The sequence below is a fragment of the Pteropus medius genome, unplaced genomic scaffold, assembly GCF_902729225.1.
Source record: "Pteropus medius unplaced genomic scaffold, Ma_sr-lr_union100, whole genome shotgun sequence".
In the NCBI taxonomy this organism is placed as follows: Eukaryota; Metazoa; Chordata; class Mammalia; order Chiroptera; family Pteropodidae; genus Pteropus; species Pteropus medius.
The window spans coordinates 535265-550639 of NW_024352784.1; the positions used below are offsets into that span (position 1 = coordinate 535265).

A 15375-nucleotide genomic window follows, 5' to 3' on the forward strand; every position below is an offset into this window, starting at 1 on the left:
CCCTGATGGGACAAATAATAGTCAGCTTTGGGGCCTCAGTCCTACTCTTGTCATAGGCTGTCTCTTATTGCAGAAGAAGAATGGAAAAGGGAGAGAAACGCTGTATGTAAACCCAAGTACTTTGTCCCCAGAACTGAGTAGATACTCATTTCTCGTTAAATAGATTATTGGTTGAAGAGACAGAGGAAGAAGCAAGAGGAAAAAGTGGAAAATAAGATTGGAAATTCTTCCTTTGACATGCCAGAAATTCTATCCTAATGCTGGAAATAATCTTTCCAAGACCACCTAGAAAAATTAGAAAGTATTCTGCTTTTTCTAGATTTCCTCGTGGATCCACCTTTCCTGCTGCAGAGATGCTTCCAAGTGTCTTCTTCCCCCTGAAATCACAGAGGAATCCTTGACCCATTTCAACTACGGTGAGATTCGGGGCTGTGGTAATAGATGTGCAATAATGTTACTAGATGAGGTCTGAGCAGAGGGAACATGCAAAATGAAGTAAAAAATGGCATGTCCTGAGGAAAAGATGTAGTGTAAGAATTTGACACCTAAATGTGCATGTGCTGTGACAAAATTAACTGGTGTAATGGCAACTCTGCTTTGTGTCCTGTATCTCACTAGCACTGATGAGACAACTTTAAAACCTCTGAAATTTATGGAAGTGTTATTAATGTATGCTATGTTTTTTTTTAACATTTTATTTTATTATTAGTTTAAAGTATACAGTACATATGTATAGCAGATGAAAGGATTCTTGCTCTTTCTCTCCTCTGCCTCTACACCTAGACTTTACATTACTGGTGACTGCATTCCTTATGCTGTGCTCCCTAACCCCATGACCATGTTAATATATGCTATTTTTAATAACAGGAAAAGAAATGGCTGGAGATAATGTAAACTCCTGATGTATCTTGAAATAACTTTTGCCTCCAGAGAGAGGGACAGTTCTTGGCAGACACTGATCAGACGGTACTTCTTTGATTTTGAAGTAGAGCATCAAAAAGGAATGAATAGGGGAGTTGGGGAAGGAGGAGTATAAAATTCACTGTCTTTCACTGACCCGGCCATTCCCAGGGCCATCGGGTAAGAAGGTGGAAGTCTAAGAAAAAAACAGAGTGAACAGGACCGGAAGCATGGGATCGAGGACATACATAGATGGAAACGAATGTGTAATTTTCACAGTTATGTCAAATTAGATTCTGATAACTGAAAAATATTTAATCCTGGGTTCATACTTCCATTCAAAATCCTCTTCTGTCTACTAAACCCCCATTCCAAAAATGCCTCTCCACTACCATATTCAACTTCCTAGGGGGATAGATTTATTTCTTTTCAGAAACTGAGGAACCAAATGTAATATCATAGCATTTTACGGCTCAGAGGCAACCTAAGAGACTGTGGAACCAGTGTCCTTTGGCTGATTAGATGGAGTACAGCACAAGGGACTAGGGAGTGGGTTTAAAATCAAATAGAATTTTGCGTCTAGATTGAAAGTTATACTGTTTGCATGCTCTTGGAATTTTCTCAACCTTTCTTCATCCCATTTCTCTCATTTGTAAAGTCATACAAGACACACCTCTAAAGGTTATATTTTTAATAATTGAGTTAGATAATGCTCCTAGTATATTTTAGCGTAGTGCCTGGTAAGTACTCTCAGTCTGTTCAACACATTGTAAACATGTTTACATTTTACCAGCTATGTCAATAGATGCAAAACAGTATAGTATAAACACCGATGAAACAAAGTAATTTACATGTGTAGGATGTCACCTGAGCAGGACACCTACAAAATAGACAGATCTTGGGACCATACTGAGCATGATTTTAAAGATTCAAATCATGCTGATCACAAATATTTTGCAAGCATCTCTCATAGCGACAGGTAACTCATTTTTCACAGTCTCTTTATATTTGCCTTAACATTCAGTGGGTGAGGAGTCTTGTGAACACTGTGCTTGCATGTGAGCGATGTTAATTCTCGCCTACACTCTCAGTATACTCTGCACGCTGCTATCTTTATTCTTATCATTTTGTCTTATGCTTGTCTTATAAATGGCAATCCCCAGGGGATTGCCACCACTTGAGAACAAGACTAATATTTCATCTTTGTGTTTCTTGTATATAGGAGTAAGTTAAAGACAAATAAGAAGAAAGCAGTGACAACACTGAAGAATATCTGGTGTGAATGTTGGGGACGTTGTCTGGGCAACTTAGCAAAGAGATTCAGAGAGGAATCACTGAAGACCAGTTTTACCACGTTTACACTGCTGAAATCATAGGGCCATTTTATCACAATCCTCAATTGCAAGGACACTGCCTCATAGCTAATTATTCATAACTTATTTTAATACATGTTTTTCAATCAAACCTTAGAAATATTCCAGAAATGAGGAGAAGCAAAATTTGTAAAATGTTAAAATGTAATTATTTTCTGTATGTTGCACACAAACTTTCCATTTAAAGCCAAATAACCTGCTAGAAAACATAAGTTGCATCCAATTTAGCCAATTTTTTTCTCACTGTCGGTACGAAGGCTAATTTTGATCCTAACTTTTTAGATCATAGAAGAAAATCCAGTGAAAAAAAATCTGATGACACTATGACAGCTCCCAGAAATGGCTCCACTGGGGTTTCAGACTTCTTTCTGAATTGTTTTGTCAGGTCGCCCAGCTGGCAGCTCTGGCTGTCTCTGCCCCTCAGCCTCCTCTTCCTTCTGGCCATGGGGGCTAACAGTATTCTCTTGATCACCATCCGACTGGAAGCCTCCCTGCACCAGCCCATGTACTACCTGCTCAGCTTTCTGTCTCTGTTAGACATGGTGCTCTGTCTGACCGTCATTCCCAAGGTCCTGGCCATCTTCTGGTTTGACCTCAGGGCCATCAGCTTTCATGGCTGCTTCTTTCAGATGTACATCATGAATTGCCTCTTGGCGATGGAGTCTTGCACATTCATGGTCATGGCCTATGACCGCTATGTGGCCATCTGCCATCCACTGAGATACCCGTCCATCATCACTGACCAATTTGTAGCCAAGGCTGCCATTTTTATTTTTGCCAGAAATGTCTTTATTACAATGCCCATCCCCATTCTCTCAGCACGACTTCATTATTGTGAGAGAACTGTCATTGAGAACTGTATCTGCGCCAATATGTCTGTCTCCAGGCTCTCCTGTGATGATATCACCATCAATCGTATCTACCAGTTTGCTGCAGGCTGGACTCTGCTGGGATCTGACCTCATCCTCGTCTTCCTCTCTTACACCTTCATACTTAGAGCTGTGCTGAGACTCAAGGCGGTGGGTGCCATGACCAAGGCCCTAAGCACATGTGGCTCCCACTTCATCCTTATTCTCTTCTTCAGTACCATCCTTCTGGTCTTCGTCCTCACTCACGTGGCTAAGAAGAAGGTCTCCCCTGATGTGCCAGTCTTGCTCAACATCCTCCACCACATCATCCCCGCAGCCCTCAACCCCATTGTTTATGGAGTGCGAACCCAGGAGATTAAGCAAGGAATCCAGAGGTTGCTGAAGAAAGAATGGAAATAAGGACAACCGGACCTCTGAATTCCTAAAATAAAATGGCTTAAAAATCAGTTAATGAAAAATTGAGGTGAAGCTCATAGCTCAATAATGTAAGTTCAAGGAGAAAAGTAAGTTTATTTTCTGATACAGTTTCTGATTATAGCTCTCTTTTAAAAATCCAATGCTTTTCCCAAATGTCTGTCATTTCTGTGATTTTTAATGCTTATGATTCTATTTTGTCTAAAATGTAGCCGCCAAAGAGAATCAATTCTATAGTAGAGAAGTAAGTTCTAATTAATACATAGTTACTATTTCTGTATATATAATTAAAAATAACTGCATATGTTTCCTTGCTTGCTTATTATTATTATTATTATTATTATTAGCTTAGTTACATAATGCAGTTGTGGAAAGACAACAGTATTTTCAATGTCACCCTGAATGATGACAAGTAACTAGTATCCATAAGCAAATCTCTTTCAGTTACCTCCAACCAGGACAATAACTTTTTTCTTCTAATCTTGATCAAGCAAAGCATTTGTCTTATTGTGTGCAACTCTCAAAAGGGTAGAGCTCTTGTATGAATTTCTCACATGTGAAGAAATGAGATTTACTGGATTTAGGAGAAGGAATTATTATATAAAACCTCTTCTTCAATGTCTTCATTCTATTGTCTGTACTTGAAGTTTCACCTTCAGGATTCATGATGACTCAGTCTGCAATATGTATATAGGGCTCTGCTTCGGTGTACTAATATGTAACATCATCAGAAAATGTTCCAGTAATGACATTGAAATATACTAGGGCATGTTATTAATTCCAGAAAAACTTTCCAAGCAACTGCTCTGGTACAGGAACTTTGTATGAGCTCAAAGGTATGAAGATGCACAGAACAAATTTTCAATCATTGACAAACTCATATGTTTAGATAGACTATAAAACAATCTAGACCCTATAATGTTGAAGAAATGTTTTCTTCTACATAGAAAGAAGTAGAAATAAGTACTGAAAATGACTTGAAAATAAGAAAAAGCCTGAGATGATGAGTTAGAAGTTTTGCACTCTAGGTCTTGCACAACCACAAATAGGATGTGTGACATGGAACAAATTAGCAGCCTCACTGAGTTCCAGAGTCCTCATCTGTCACATGAAGACAGTGAACTAATTATTTTAAAACATATACCTAGTTCTAAGAGTCTATGAAACTATGTCCTACCTTAAGATAGGTATCACTCATGTTGAGTCTTTTTTTTCCGTATTCCTTCCCTTTAAGCATAGACATAGACACTTCTCACATTCCCTCATGACAGCTGAAAGTAAATGGGAAATTTGAATATTGTACCAGGATCACTTTCAAATACTACAATTTTTTTATTTTGTTCACAGGTCAAAATCCAAGCTTTACTGAAAAATTATTTATACATTCACATCATTTACAGGTCCTAGCCTGCATTCACCTGCCTATAACAAATTCTCCATCCAGTAATGAAAAAGAAATCAATCTTAAGCTTCTTCTGATGGTCTTTCGATTCACAACTGTTGAACTCCTATTATCATCTGCTTAAAAATGAAAATACATTTATATTATTCTAACAATAAACAATAATACTAGGTAAAAATTTTATTTACGTAATATGCTCTCTAAAATATAGACCAGTATGGCCAACTAAAATATCACTCTTGTAAATGTTACTATTTTAGAAGGTCTTAATTCAACATATTTATAACTAAATAGCAATGAGAAAGATTCTTAAAATAAAATAGGATCTACTTCTAAAGCAAATTTAATCAACTGCTATTATAAAATTGATAATGCTTGCAACCTCTAAATGATATTTTCCAACAGCTTTCCATCAATACTCTAAAAATTATGAGATCTGCTAGTGACTCACATCAACTTACCTCAAAGCAAACACAGATTTTTCAACAAAATGGCAGAATGAAACAGATGAAATGGCTTCCCAGAACTAAGGAATTTATCACAAGCTATTTCTATTCAAAGAGAGTCTTGAAATTTTTAATGTTATTTAAAACTCTGCATTTTTTGTCTACTATAATTTTTTTAATGTGGGAAGAGAAATTCTGGCTTGCTTTAAAAATGTATGTCCAATTTCTATGTGAAAAACACAATAGAGAACAACAATGACTGTCTCCCACTCGAGATAGGTGATATGAATTAAGATTTTCTTCAGCTACTGATGTCAAACTCAGGAAAATGAATTTAAAAAGCAAGTTAATTGGATAAAAACTTTACTCTAAAAAATCAACCATAATAATAAATAAAATTTCTCTTAAAAGGAAGCCAAGGGAGTTAGGGTGGATTCTCTGCACTAAAATAATGAGAAAGCAGAGCATATAATATTTGAAAACAAAGTGAAAAGATTAAAGTGGTAGAAGTCTTATTGATTAATTTCATGCATGTCAAAAAGACCCGGAGTCCTGCAATGACAGGACTGAGGCTGAAGATGAGCCATAAATAAATCTAGGAAAATGTTATCCTTAATTAGTTTTTATTAGTGAATAATAAGAAATATTAACAATAGGGTAAGCAATGGTTGTTCATGTTGAGTTTATCAGAAAGAAACAATTATAACATATTTTTATCTTAAGTTTAAATCTTACCTTAAACATATTTTCACAATTTCATATATCAGCATTTGAAATGAGCTGACTTTAATTTTTTTTAAAAAAGTTTAAGGCATAAGAGATACAGAATGCTTTACAGACTAACATTCAAAAGGAAACACAAATAGTAAATCCGGCCCTCTGAACCATGAGACAATTATCCAGATAATGTTAACATGAAGGATTTGTTGGTAATCTTAATATTACTAGGTAGATGCATCAGACTGATATCTTAGGGGACATTTCAACTGACACTGAAGATTGATCTGAAAATATATTTCAGAATGCCTTCAGAGCATGGCAGTGGCCTTACATACTGAAATTTGTGACCAATTTTTTAAAAATATAATATGTATTCAACACCTGATATATGCTGGATACATCAAAATCTAGAATTTAAGGATAGGGACATAAGCAAAAAAGACAAGATCAAGGTACATTTCAAGGTACAAGATCAATCATTAAATATGTAAATTAATAAATAAGAAAAAAAGAATGGTATAATGTGTTAGAATGATCTGAAGTAGGAGAAGAAAGCCATTTTGGTTGTAATTATTAAGGAGGTACTCTCTGTAGAGGTGACTTTTGACTTATGAATGTTGAGAAGTTAACCATTTGAACATATAGGATAAAACTCTTGCAATCAGATGGAACAATAAATACAGAGGCCTAAGCTGAGAACAAGCAGAAGGCCAAGAAGTAGTGGCCATTCCAGCGGTGAGTGGGATACAGCCATGGGAGGTTAAGGCAGAAGTCCAGAGCAGTGGTCACTGGGGAGATCTGACTGTAGATAGCATAACCTCTGGTTCCAAACAAAGAATTGGCTATGAGAAGGTGACTATCATCCTAGAACCGGCAGAAGACTGAAGGTTAATGTAAAATAATAGAATGGGAATGGATTAGAACTAAAGCAAGAGCCCAATCTTAAAAACCAGAGACATACAAAAGAAGAAGTTGGGGTTTAAAGGCCATATCCTACCCTTGTAATGTTACTAGAGAGGGAATGATACAATGCAGAGACATTACATCTTGGGCAAGTTAATTGGAATCATGCTCAACACTAAAGCATTCTCTTCAAATATTGATTGATTGCATAATTTCATCCTCATTATCCCTAAGCTGGATGCCGCTGGAGGCAGATCTGAGCCAAAAGGCAGAAGATCATTGAATCTGGCTGGGGTAGCTGTAAATAAAAGAGACCTAAAACAATTACCTTCCCCATATACTCTATAGATTTTTTTCTTGTGATTAGAACTTTCAAGATCTACTCTCCTCACAACTATAAAATATGCAATATGGTATTAATAACTATAGTTCCTATGCTGTACCTTTCATCTCCAGATCTTATTTAGTTTATAATTGGAAGTTTGTATCTTTTGACACTCTATACCTATTTTGCCCACCCCCAAGCTCTGCCTCTGGCAACCATCAATCTAATCTGTTATTTGTATCTGTAAGTTGCGTTTTTGTTTTGTTTTGTTTTGTTTTAGATTCTACATGTAAGATCATGTAGTATTTGTCTTTCTCTGTCTGACTTACTTCACTTAACATAATACCCACAAAGTCCATCCATAATGGCAAGATTTCATTTTTTTTTATTTAGCTGAATGTTATTCCATTGTATAGATACCACAATTTCTTTATCCATTAACCATCGATGGATACTTAGATTGTTTCCATATTTTGGCTATTGTAATAATGCTGTAATGTACATGGAAGTGAAGATATCTTTTTGAGCTAGTGCTTTGTTTTCTTTAGATAAATTCCAAGAAGTGTAATTGCTGGATATTCATCTGAAGAAAACAAAACTATTTAACTTTTAGCTTTTTGAAGAACCTCCATATTGTTTTCTAGAGTGGTTGTTCCAATTCACATTCCCACCAACAGCGCATAAGAGTTCCCTTTTCTCCGCATCCTTACCAACACTTTATTTCTTATCTTTTTGATTAATAGCCTTTGTAACACGTGTGAGGTGATATCTAATTGTGGTTTTGATTTGCATTTCTTTAAAGATTAGCTATGTTGGGCACCTTTTCTTGTACTCGTTGGCCATCTGTATGTCTTCTTAAGAAAAAGATCTATTAGATGCCCATTTTATAATCAGATTATTTGAGTTTTGCTATTGAGTTATATGAGTACATTTTATATTTTTATATTAAACCCTTCCAATTCTATGGGCTGCCTTTACATTTTGTTGATGGTTTCCTTTGCTGTTCAGAAGCTTTTTAGTTTGATGTAGTTCTGCTTGTTTATTATTGCTTTTGTTTCAAATCCAAAAATGTATTGCCAAAACCAATGTCAAGGAACTTATCACCTATGTTTTTGCATCTTTTTAAATGTTATTTTAAAGTTGTATCCTTTATTTTGAATATAAGAAGTCCATTACCCTGTTAACTTATGTTAATGAATGCTTTTATTTTTATAAAGAATGCATATCTTTTTTTAATGTTTAATGTGTTTAATGTTAAACCAACACATGGAATTTCATCAACAAACAGTACTGTATTTGGATCCAGACTCCATAATCCAGATGTCACATAGTAGAGCTAAAAGTTTTGAGAAAGTCAAAAGTCATTTATTAATTAACTTAAAAGCACTCACCATTGTGCCAGGCACAATGCTAGAGGTTGAAGATAAAGAAAAATTCAATGCAGTTTCTGACCTTAATGAGATCACAGTCTACGGGGAGTGACAAACAATTAGGGATCTGAAGTAACTAACATTTGAACAAGTTTCTTGAACAAAGGGATAGAAACGAGAGGATAATTCATCAACTTCGCACCACATGTCTAACTGGGATTTAAATACTATCTATACCTTTATGATTCAAACTTCTGTCTCTAGCTTGGCCCTGACCCCTAAACAGTGCCATATGTCCAGTCACTTGCTTTTCCTTCTTTGTTTGGATATTTAATAGTTATTGCAATAATACAGCCATTTGGGGGAGTTTGGGATAGAAATTGAGTTCAGTGTCTAAAGCCAAACTTCTGATATCACATATAAAACTAGATTCTCAGTTATTAGCAATTACACTTTTCTAATTGCCCCTGGAAAAAAAGCTTTGGAGTGTCCTTTACTCCTCTCCACCTTTTATGTCCTACGCATGGACTCCCAGCAAATCTTGTGCCCCATAACTTCAATTTTCACTCACCTCCTTATTATAAGCCATTATCACTTTTCATCTAGATTATTGAAATAAAGTCCTCATTGTTTTTCTCAACCCTACCTATGCATTTTCTATTTAAAGTGATGTCTTATCCCTGCGCTATGAATTAAATGTAAGAGGCACTTCAAATGTAAAACCTAAGAAGTATATGGAAGTATTAAATACTTATTTAATGAATGAGTAATTGAAGGATCATGATGGCAAGGGGTCAGAATGAAGGAGATAATGAATACCTAAACATGGGTTCAGTTAGGATTTGAGGAGGGGGTAGTCATGGTAACTATCATGATAGTGGTTGAGGAAGGTTTAAGTTCAAGATGAGAGTAGCAGCATGGATGTCATATTGTGTCTCTTGTGGTATTCAAATGAAACCATCACTAAAACATGCCCAGGCTTCCATAATCACTGATCTTTGACTCACACCGCTCAATAGTGGTCCTTGAATAGCTTAATAATTCCTTGCTTGATTTCTTGGGTTCGTACTCCATAAACTATGGGATTTAGGGCTGGTGGGATGAGATGATGCAACACATTGAGAAGAATGGGCACCTCTAAGGGCACCTTTTTTTCTGCTTTGTTTGTGAAAATGAAGACTAGTAGCAATGTATAGAAGAAAAGTATGAGAATGAGATGGGAACCACAAGTACTCAAGGCCTTGGTGGCTGCACTCCCTGCCTGCAGATGCAGAACAGCCCTCAAGATGAAACAGTAAGATAGCAAAATGAGTATCAAATCAGAACCTAGTAGGCACCAAACACTCACAAACTGATAAAGCTTATTTAGACGAATATCCCCACAAGAAAGCTTTGCCACAGAAATGTTGGCACAGATACAGTTCTCTACCACATTGCTGGCACAGTAGTTGAGCCTGGCAGCCAGAACTGGTGTGGGCAGTGTGGCCAGAAAATTTCGGAAGACAATGAAGATGACTGAATAAATGACAAACTGTTCATTGATGATGGACGGGTAGCGCAGTGGGTGGCAGATGGCCACATAGCGGTCATAGGCCATGACCAGAAAGGTGGAAGACTCCATGGGAAGGAATGTATTCATGATGAACATCTGTAGGAAGCAGCCTGAAAAGCTGATGGGCTTCATGTTGAACCAGAAAATAAGCAGGACCTGCCAAAATCATTACTCTCAAAAACTGTATCCATTCCCACCCTAGGGTACCTAACCCTGGGAAACCCTCATATGGCTTCAACCACCCATATCCCCAAACCACAGCCCCCAAATCCCAGCTAGGACAGTTTCTTAATTTCAAACACCTTCTATGTGCATCTCAATTTTCAGAGCCTCATTTGTATCAATTTCTCTCCATCTATAGGCCACATTTTTTGTTTAAAAATGTTTACTTCTAGTCTGTCTTCTCTTGATCTCCAGAGTTCTTACTCAAACTCTGGCTGGACACATCTGCCCACCTAAATATATCGCAAAGACATCAAGCCCAGTGAAGTCCAATATTTATATGTAAAAACCCTCCAACCTTTCCAAACTCATAAGAAACCTCTCCAATTATACTTCCTATATCAATATATGACATAACCATACATCTAGTCACATTTTAGAAAGTAAATTCTAGAGCTTTTAGATCTAAGAATGGAGTAATTCATAGTCAAAGAGAATCTCCCTAGAAGTAAAAAGAAGGGCAAAACTTGAAATATCACTTGCTTAGACACTGAGAGAAGGCCTGACAGTTGGGAAAGAATGAATTCTTAAAAAAACATGGGCATTAAAAATGAGAGGGGACTGTGATATCGCAGTCTGGGAGCTGTGATAGACCTAATGTGATGGTTCAGGCTACTCACTGAGGATTTTCCTTCAAGGGTAGGAGGATTTACAGCAGAAAAAAAGTACTGGTTAGAGAAAGATGACTGAGTGCCTGAGAGTTTATTTAAAGAGGGACTGACCTTGGGGATTACTGTGAGGCAGAGGATGACATCCAGAATGGATAGGACAACAAGAAGGTAGTACATGGGCTCATGCAAAGATGCCTCCTGCCAGATGGCAAGTAATAACACAAAGTTGGCCCCAAGGGCCAAAATCAAGAGGGGTGCCAGGACTACAGATAGCCAATGCTGTGTGTCCTGCATTCCTGGAAAGCAGATCATCAGGAATTCAGTCACCTGGGTACTTATGTTGTTGAGAGAGTTGTTGAGATATAATACCATGACTGGTTGGTGATCCTGGAACTAGCTGAAAGAAAAGAGACATGAATTTATGGCTTGATTGTTTTATGAATAAGTTCCTACCCAATTTATCTGCCCTCATTCTAGGCTCTGAAGTTTCTCCACAATTCTGTTGGCATAGAAAGTGTCTAATTTAAATTAGATCATATCACTCCTTGTTAAAACAATTTCCTTAGCATTCATAACTTCATAAATAAATGATAACTCCCTTCACATGAAATCTTCCAACTCCATACACATAGACCCAGCTACCTATAGAACATACTTTGTTTTGCCTCATCTCTGTTTTCCCATTTGTCATATCTTTCTTAAAGAATTAACTCTCTTGCCCTTAGATAACTAACTTCTGCCTGTCCCATTTTATCTGCCAAGAGTTACACCTCTTAGAAAATTTTTCTTGTTACTCTTTTTACATGCATAGTTAGATACTTCTTCTTTCCACTGTTTCTCTATGATCCTTAAATATCCCAATCATGTAACTATTAAAGTATTAATAAAACTTTCCTATACTCATTGATGTTTCCTATTTATTTTCCAAAATGTCTGTGTTTCATCTGCCAACATTGGGATCTTATCTTTTTATTATAGCACAGAGAAGAAACAATGCACCTGGTGACATAATAGGTACTCTATAAGTACAGTTCAGATATATAAGACTGATAGATTGTTAAAAGTATTATGATGCCCTTGACTAAATTAATTTAGCTTTTCCATATCTTGCTCTACTATAAATCTTCAGCATTCTTGCTTAATGCTCAGTAAAAAGTTGAACAAAGCAGCATCAGATAAAAAAGAATTTACTCGTAAGGAAAAAAAGCAAGTGATTAGAACAATAAATAAGAAAGATACCTGTGTACTGTCTTATTTGCATTTGCATATGTACTTGGTAAATAACTACATAAAAAAAGGAACCCACTCTGCATTTCCCTGGAATAGGAGGGGGAAAAAAGGAAATGAGGGTTCTAAGAAAATAGTTGTAGGAATACTTAAACATGCCCCGGGATATAATGCTACACAGACTGAAGCTTCAGTTCTCTTTGAATATCTTCTTAACCATCTAGGATCCTGCTGGTGAAGAAGGTGCCAGGTTCTGCTGTGCTCTCCTCTGAAGCAGAGCAACAATCATCTCTTATAGATGGATTTTTGAGCATGATGTTGGGGCACCTCTGGGCACAAAAATAATCCCCCAGTCAAGGTGTACAGTTGTTTATTTATTTTTCTAGAATATATAACATGGGCTCCTTATCAGAATTTTCTTTTATCCAGACCAGTGGTTCTCAAATGTAAGAATGCAACAAATCACTTGGAATTCTTATTGAAACACAGATCGCTGAACCCAGCTCTGTTACCAAATATGTAGGTCTAGAGGGAAGCCCAAGAATTTGAAACATTTCTAACGAATTCCCAGGTAATGCTGATGTTGCTTTTCCAAGACCAATACTTTGAGAATGACAGTTACATCCAACTGTAATAACAGACCTAACCAGTGATTTGACTAACTCAAGCCAAGACTGCTGCCTTCATTCAGACAGCCCTAACCACAGTTCTGCTCAGTTTCAGACATCAAATTGGTTGCTTCTCCCATGATCTGTAGTTATTTAAGAAAAATTATGGTCAATCTCTGGTCTCCCAGTTTGAAAGTTTTCTTCTACCCATGAACTCTCTGGGAATTTGGTAGGTTCCTTTTTCATGATTTTATCTCTCTACCTGATCCATAGTTTTTAGCCACCTCTCCTTAGAGTTCATTAAAGTCAAGGTACTAATTATAGAAGGAATACTCTCCAGTCAGCCTTCCTGACAGAGACAGACCTGAGCTGACTTTCTGTGAGCTCAGCTGACCCACACTTCAACAGGCTCATGCTCTTCTGACATCACTGATCTTCAGGGTCTTCACAAACTAACATCTAAGGGTGCAATAACATTCTCGAAAATAAGCAAAGAATTAAGTCAAGGACCAAACTCAAAGGTGCTTGGCTTTCCAAAGGACTGTTTTCAAAAATACTTACAGTGAAAGTCTGCTCCAAACAGCAGTTTCACCATTCAGCTACTTTCAGGCAAATGTATAACTCCTCAATTTCTCACTGGCCTTCTACTTGTGGCTTTAGCCCCTGGACAACTTTATTAAGATGCCGTCTATAAAAGCCATTCCCTTGTGGCTGAAAACATGAAGAGTCAATTTGGGAATCCTGCTCCTATGGGCTCTGGCTTCCCTGCAGATACATACACACTTCCATTCTAAAAAAAACAGATTATTCCTCTAAACTTAGATGAAGTGAAAGAGAGGTGATCAGCTTATAGTTTCTCTTGAGATGTCTGAAAATTACATAAACCGAGATGTATTATTTGTAATGGAAACAAATATCACTTGAGGACTTGGAAGATGTATGTAGAAGATCCTTTAAGGAGACAAATGTCATTAGATTTATGGAATGATGTCATCTTACATATTAGTTTCATTCTAGAAAAATTGTTTCTAAAATAAGTATTTTATGATGATTTATTTTATCATTAATTTTTAATAAGTTTTAAAAATATCTTCACACAGGAAAACTATGTCACTTAAAAAAAAACAAGTATATGGAATCCTGAACACTCTTTTAAAGACCCTTTAAAGGGTATCAAATACAAGGTAACACAAGAAGACTAGACTAGACTTTGGGTGGTAAGCACACAATATAGTATTCAGATGTATTATAAAGTTATACACCTGAAATTTATATAACATTATTAACTAATGTTATGCTAATAATGTTTTTTAAAAAAGAAATAACATTTTATGAAGATATAAAATTTCTCAAAAAAATAAATTATTCTGAATGAATTATATATTAAAAATAAATCTATTTTATATTATAATAGTTTATTTTTAATAGTTTGTTCAGACTAATTAACTTTTTTATAGAATTATCTATTGCACTGCTATGTAAATGGTGAAAGTTTTATTGGATGGTATATTATACTAATAAAAATCCTAATGATATAAAGTAAAATAATTACAAAATTATTTAAAGTTCATACATTTAATTAGACTGTAGTAAGTAAAGTTTACAAATTTTCATTCTAGTATTATCACCAAAATAATAGTAAAAAAATATTACATAAAAATTGAATTAATCCAAAATAAAACAAGGAAGTAGAAAGAAGAAATATAAAATAGATGAGTTAAACATACAAATAGTAAGATGGTAGCTATAAAGCAATCAGTAATAGCATTATGTAAATAGGCCAAGTATTCCAAGTAAAAGACTAAGACTACGAGATTGAATACATTCATGTTGATTACAAAAGACACACTTTAAATATAAACACCCAGAATGACTGAAAACCAAAGAATGGGGAAAAAATATATGTTGGAAATACTAACCAAAGAATATTAGGTAGCTATACTAATCTGATTAATGCAAGCACGAAGGCAGGAAGCATGACTAGAGATAGAGGCAGTTTATAATGATGAAATAGTCTTAAAGAATTTTAGAGCAATCAAGTCTGCATGCTCCTAAATGGAACGCGATTAAAACTATTAAAGCTAGTACTGGAATTTTAATTCACCAGAAAGTGTTTCCAGGACACTTTTGTCCATGACAAAAATATAGAGAAGTGAGAGAAACTTTTAAAAAATCTTAAATAGAAGCAGGAGTTTTCTCTCTCAGGTGCTACAAGATACTTCCTTGTCATTAGAGGAATTTCAGCAAATTTTGGATGTCTATTTACCAAATATTCTTTAGTGGGAATTCTAAGAGGACAGGAGACATGAAGACTTAAAGTCTCTATCAATGTGAAATTCTATGTATCAAGAAATAAACAAAAAGTGATGGCCAATGTAGAGAATCTATCAAGTATTTGTACTTCAAGAAGTAGATTATAGAGAATTTAAAACT

General features: G+C 35.8%; 2 protein-coding genes across 2 annotated transcripts; one reads left to right on the forward strand and one right to left on the reverse strand.

Moving 5' to 3' along the window:
• The first annotated feature begins 2596 nt into the window (after positions 1 to 2596).
• Positions 2597 to 3541, forward strand: LOC120590467 (olfactory receptor 56A3). Its single transcript, XM_039848285.1, has one exon. It carries the CDS (start codon positions 2597 to 2599, stop codon positions 3539 to 3541), a length of 945 nt encoding a protein of 314 aa, XP_039704219.1.
• A 6126-nt stretch (positions 3542 to 9667) lies between these two features.
• On the reverse strand, positions 9668 to 11848 carry LOC120590106 (olfactory receptor 56A4-like). Its single transcript, XM_039847744.1, has 2 exons — positions 11219 to 11848; positions 9668 to 10430 (listed from the first exon to the last, which is right to left on the reverse strand). The coding sequence occupies exons 1-2, from the start codon at positions 11477 to 11479 to the stop codon at positions 9735 to 9737; spliced, it is 957 nt and encodes a 318-aa protein (XP_039703678.1). The 5' UTR covers positions 11480 to 11848; the 3' UTR covers positions 9668 to 9734.
• Positions 11849 to 15375: the final 3527 nt, after the last annotated feature.

Excerpts from the sequence above, each read along its gene's own strand:
- LOC120590467 (XM_039848285.1), top strand. The coding sequence starts at position 2,597 with ATGACAGCTCCCAGAAATGGCTCCACTGGGGTTTCAGACTTCTTTCTG.
- LOC120590106 (XM_039847744.1), bottom strand. The coding sequence starts at position 11,479 with ATGGTATTATATCTCAACAACTCTCTCAACAACATAAGTACCCAGGTG. Across the intron at positions 10,431-11,218 it reads GCCTCACAGTAATCCCCAAG|GTCCTGCTTATTTTCTGGTT; the intron begins GTCAGTCCCTCT and ends TGATTTTGGCAG.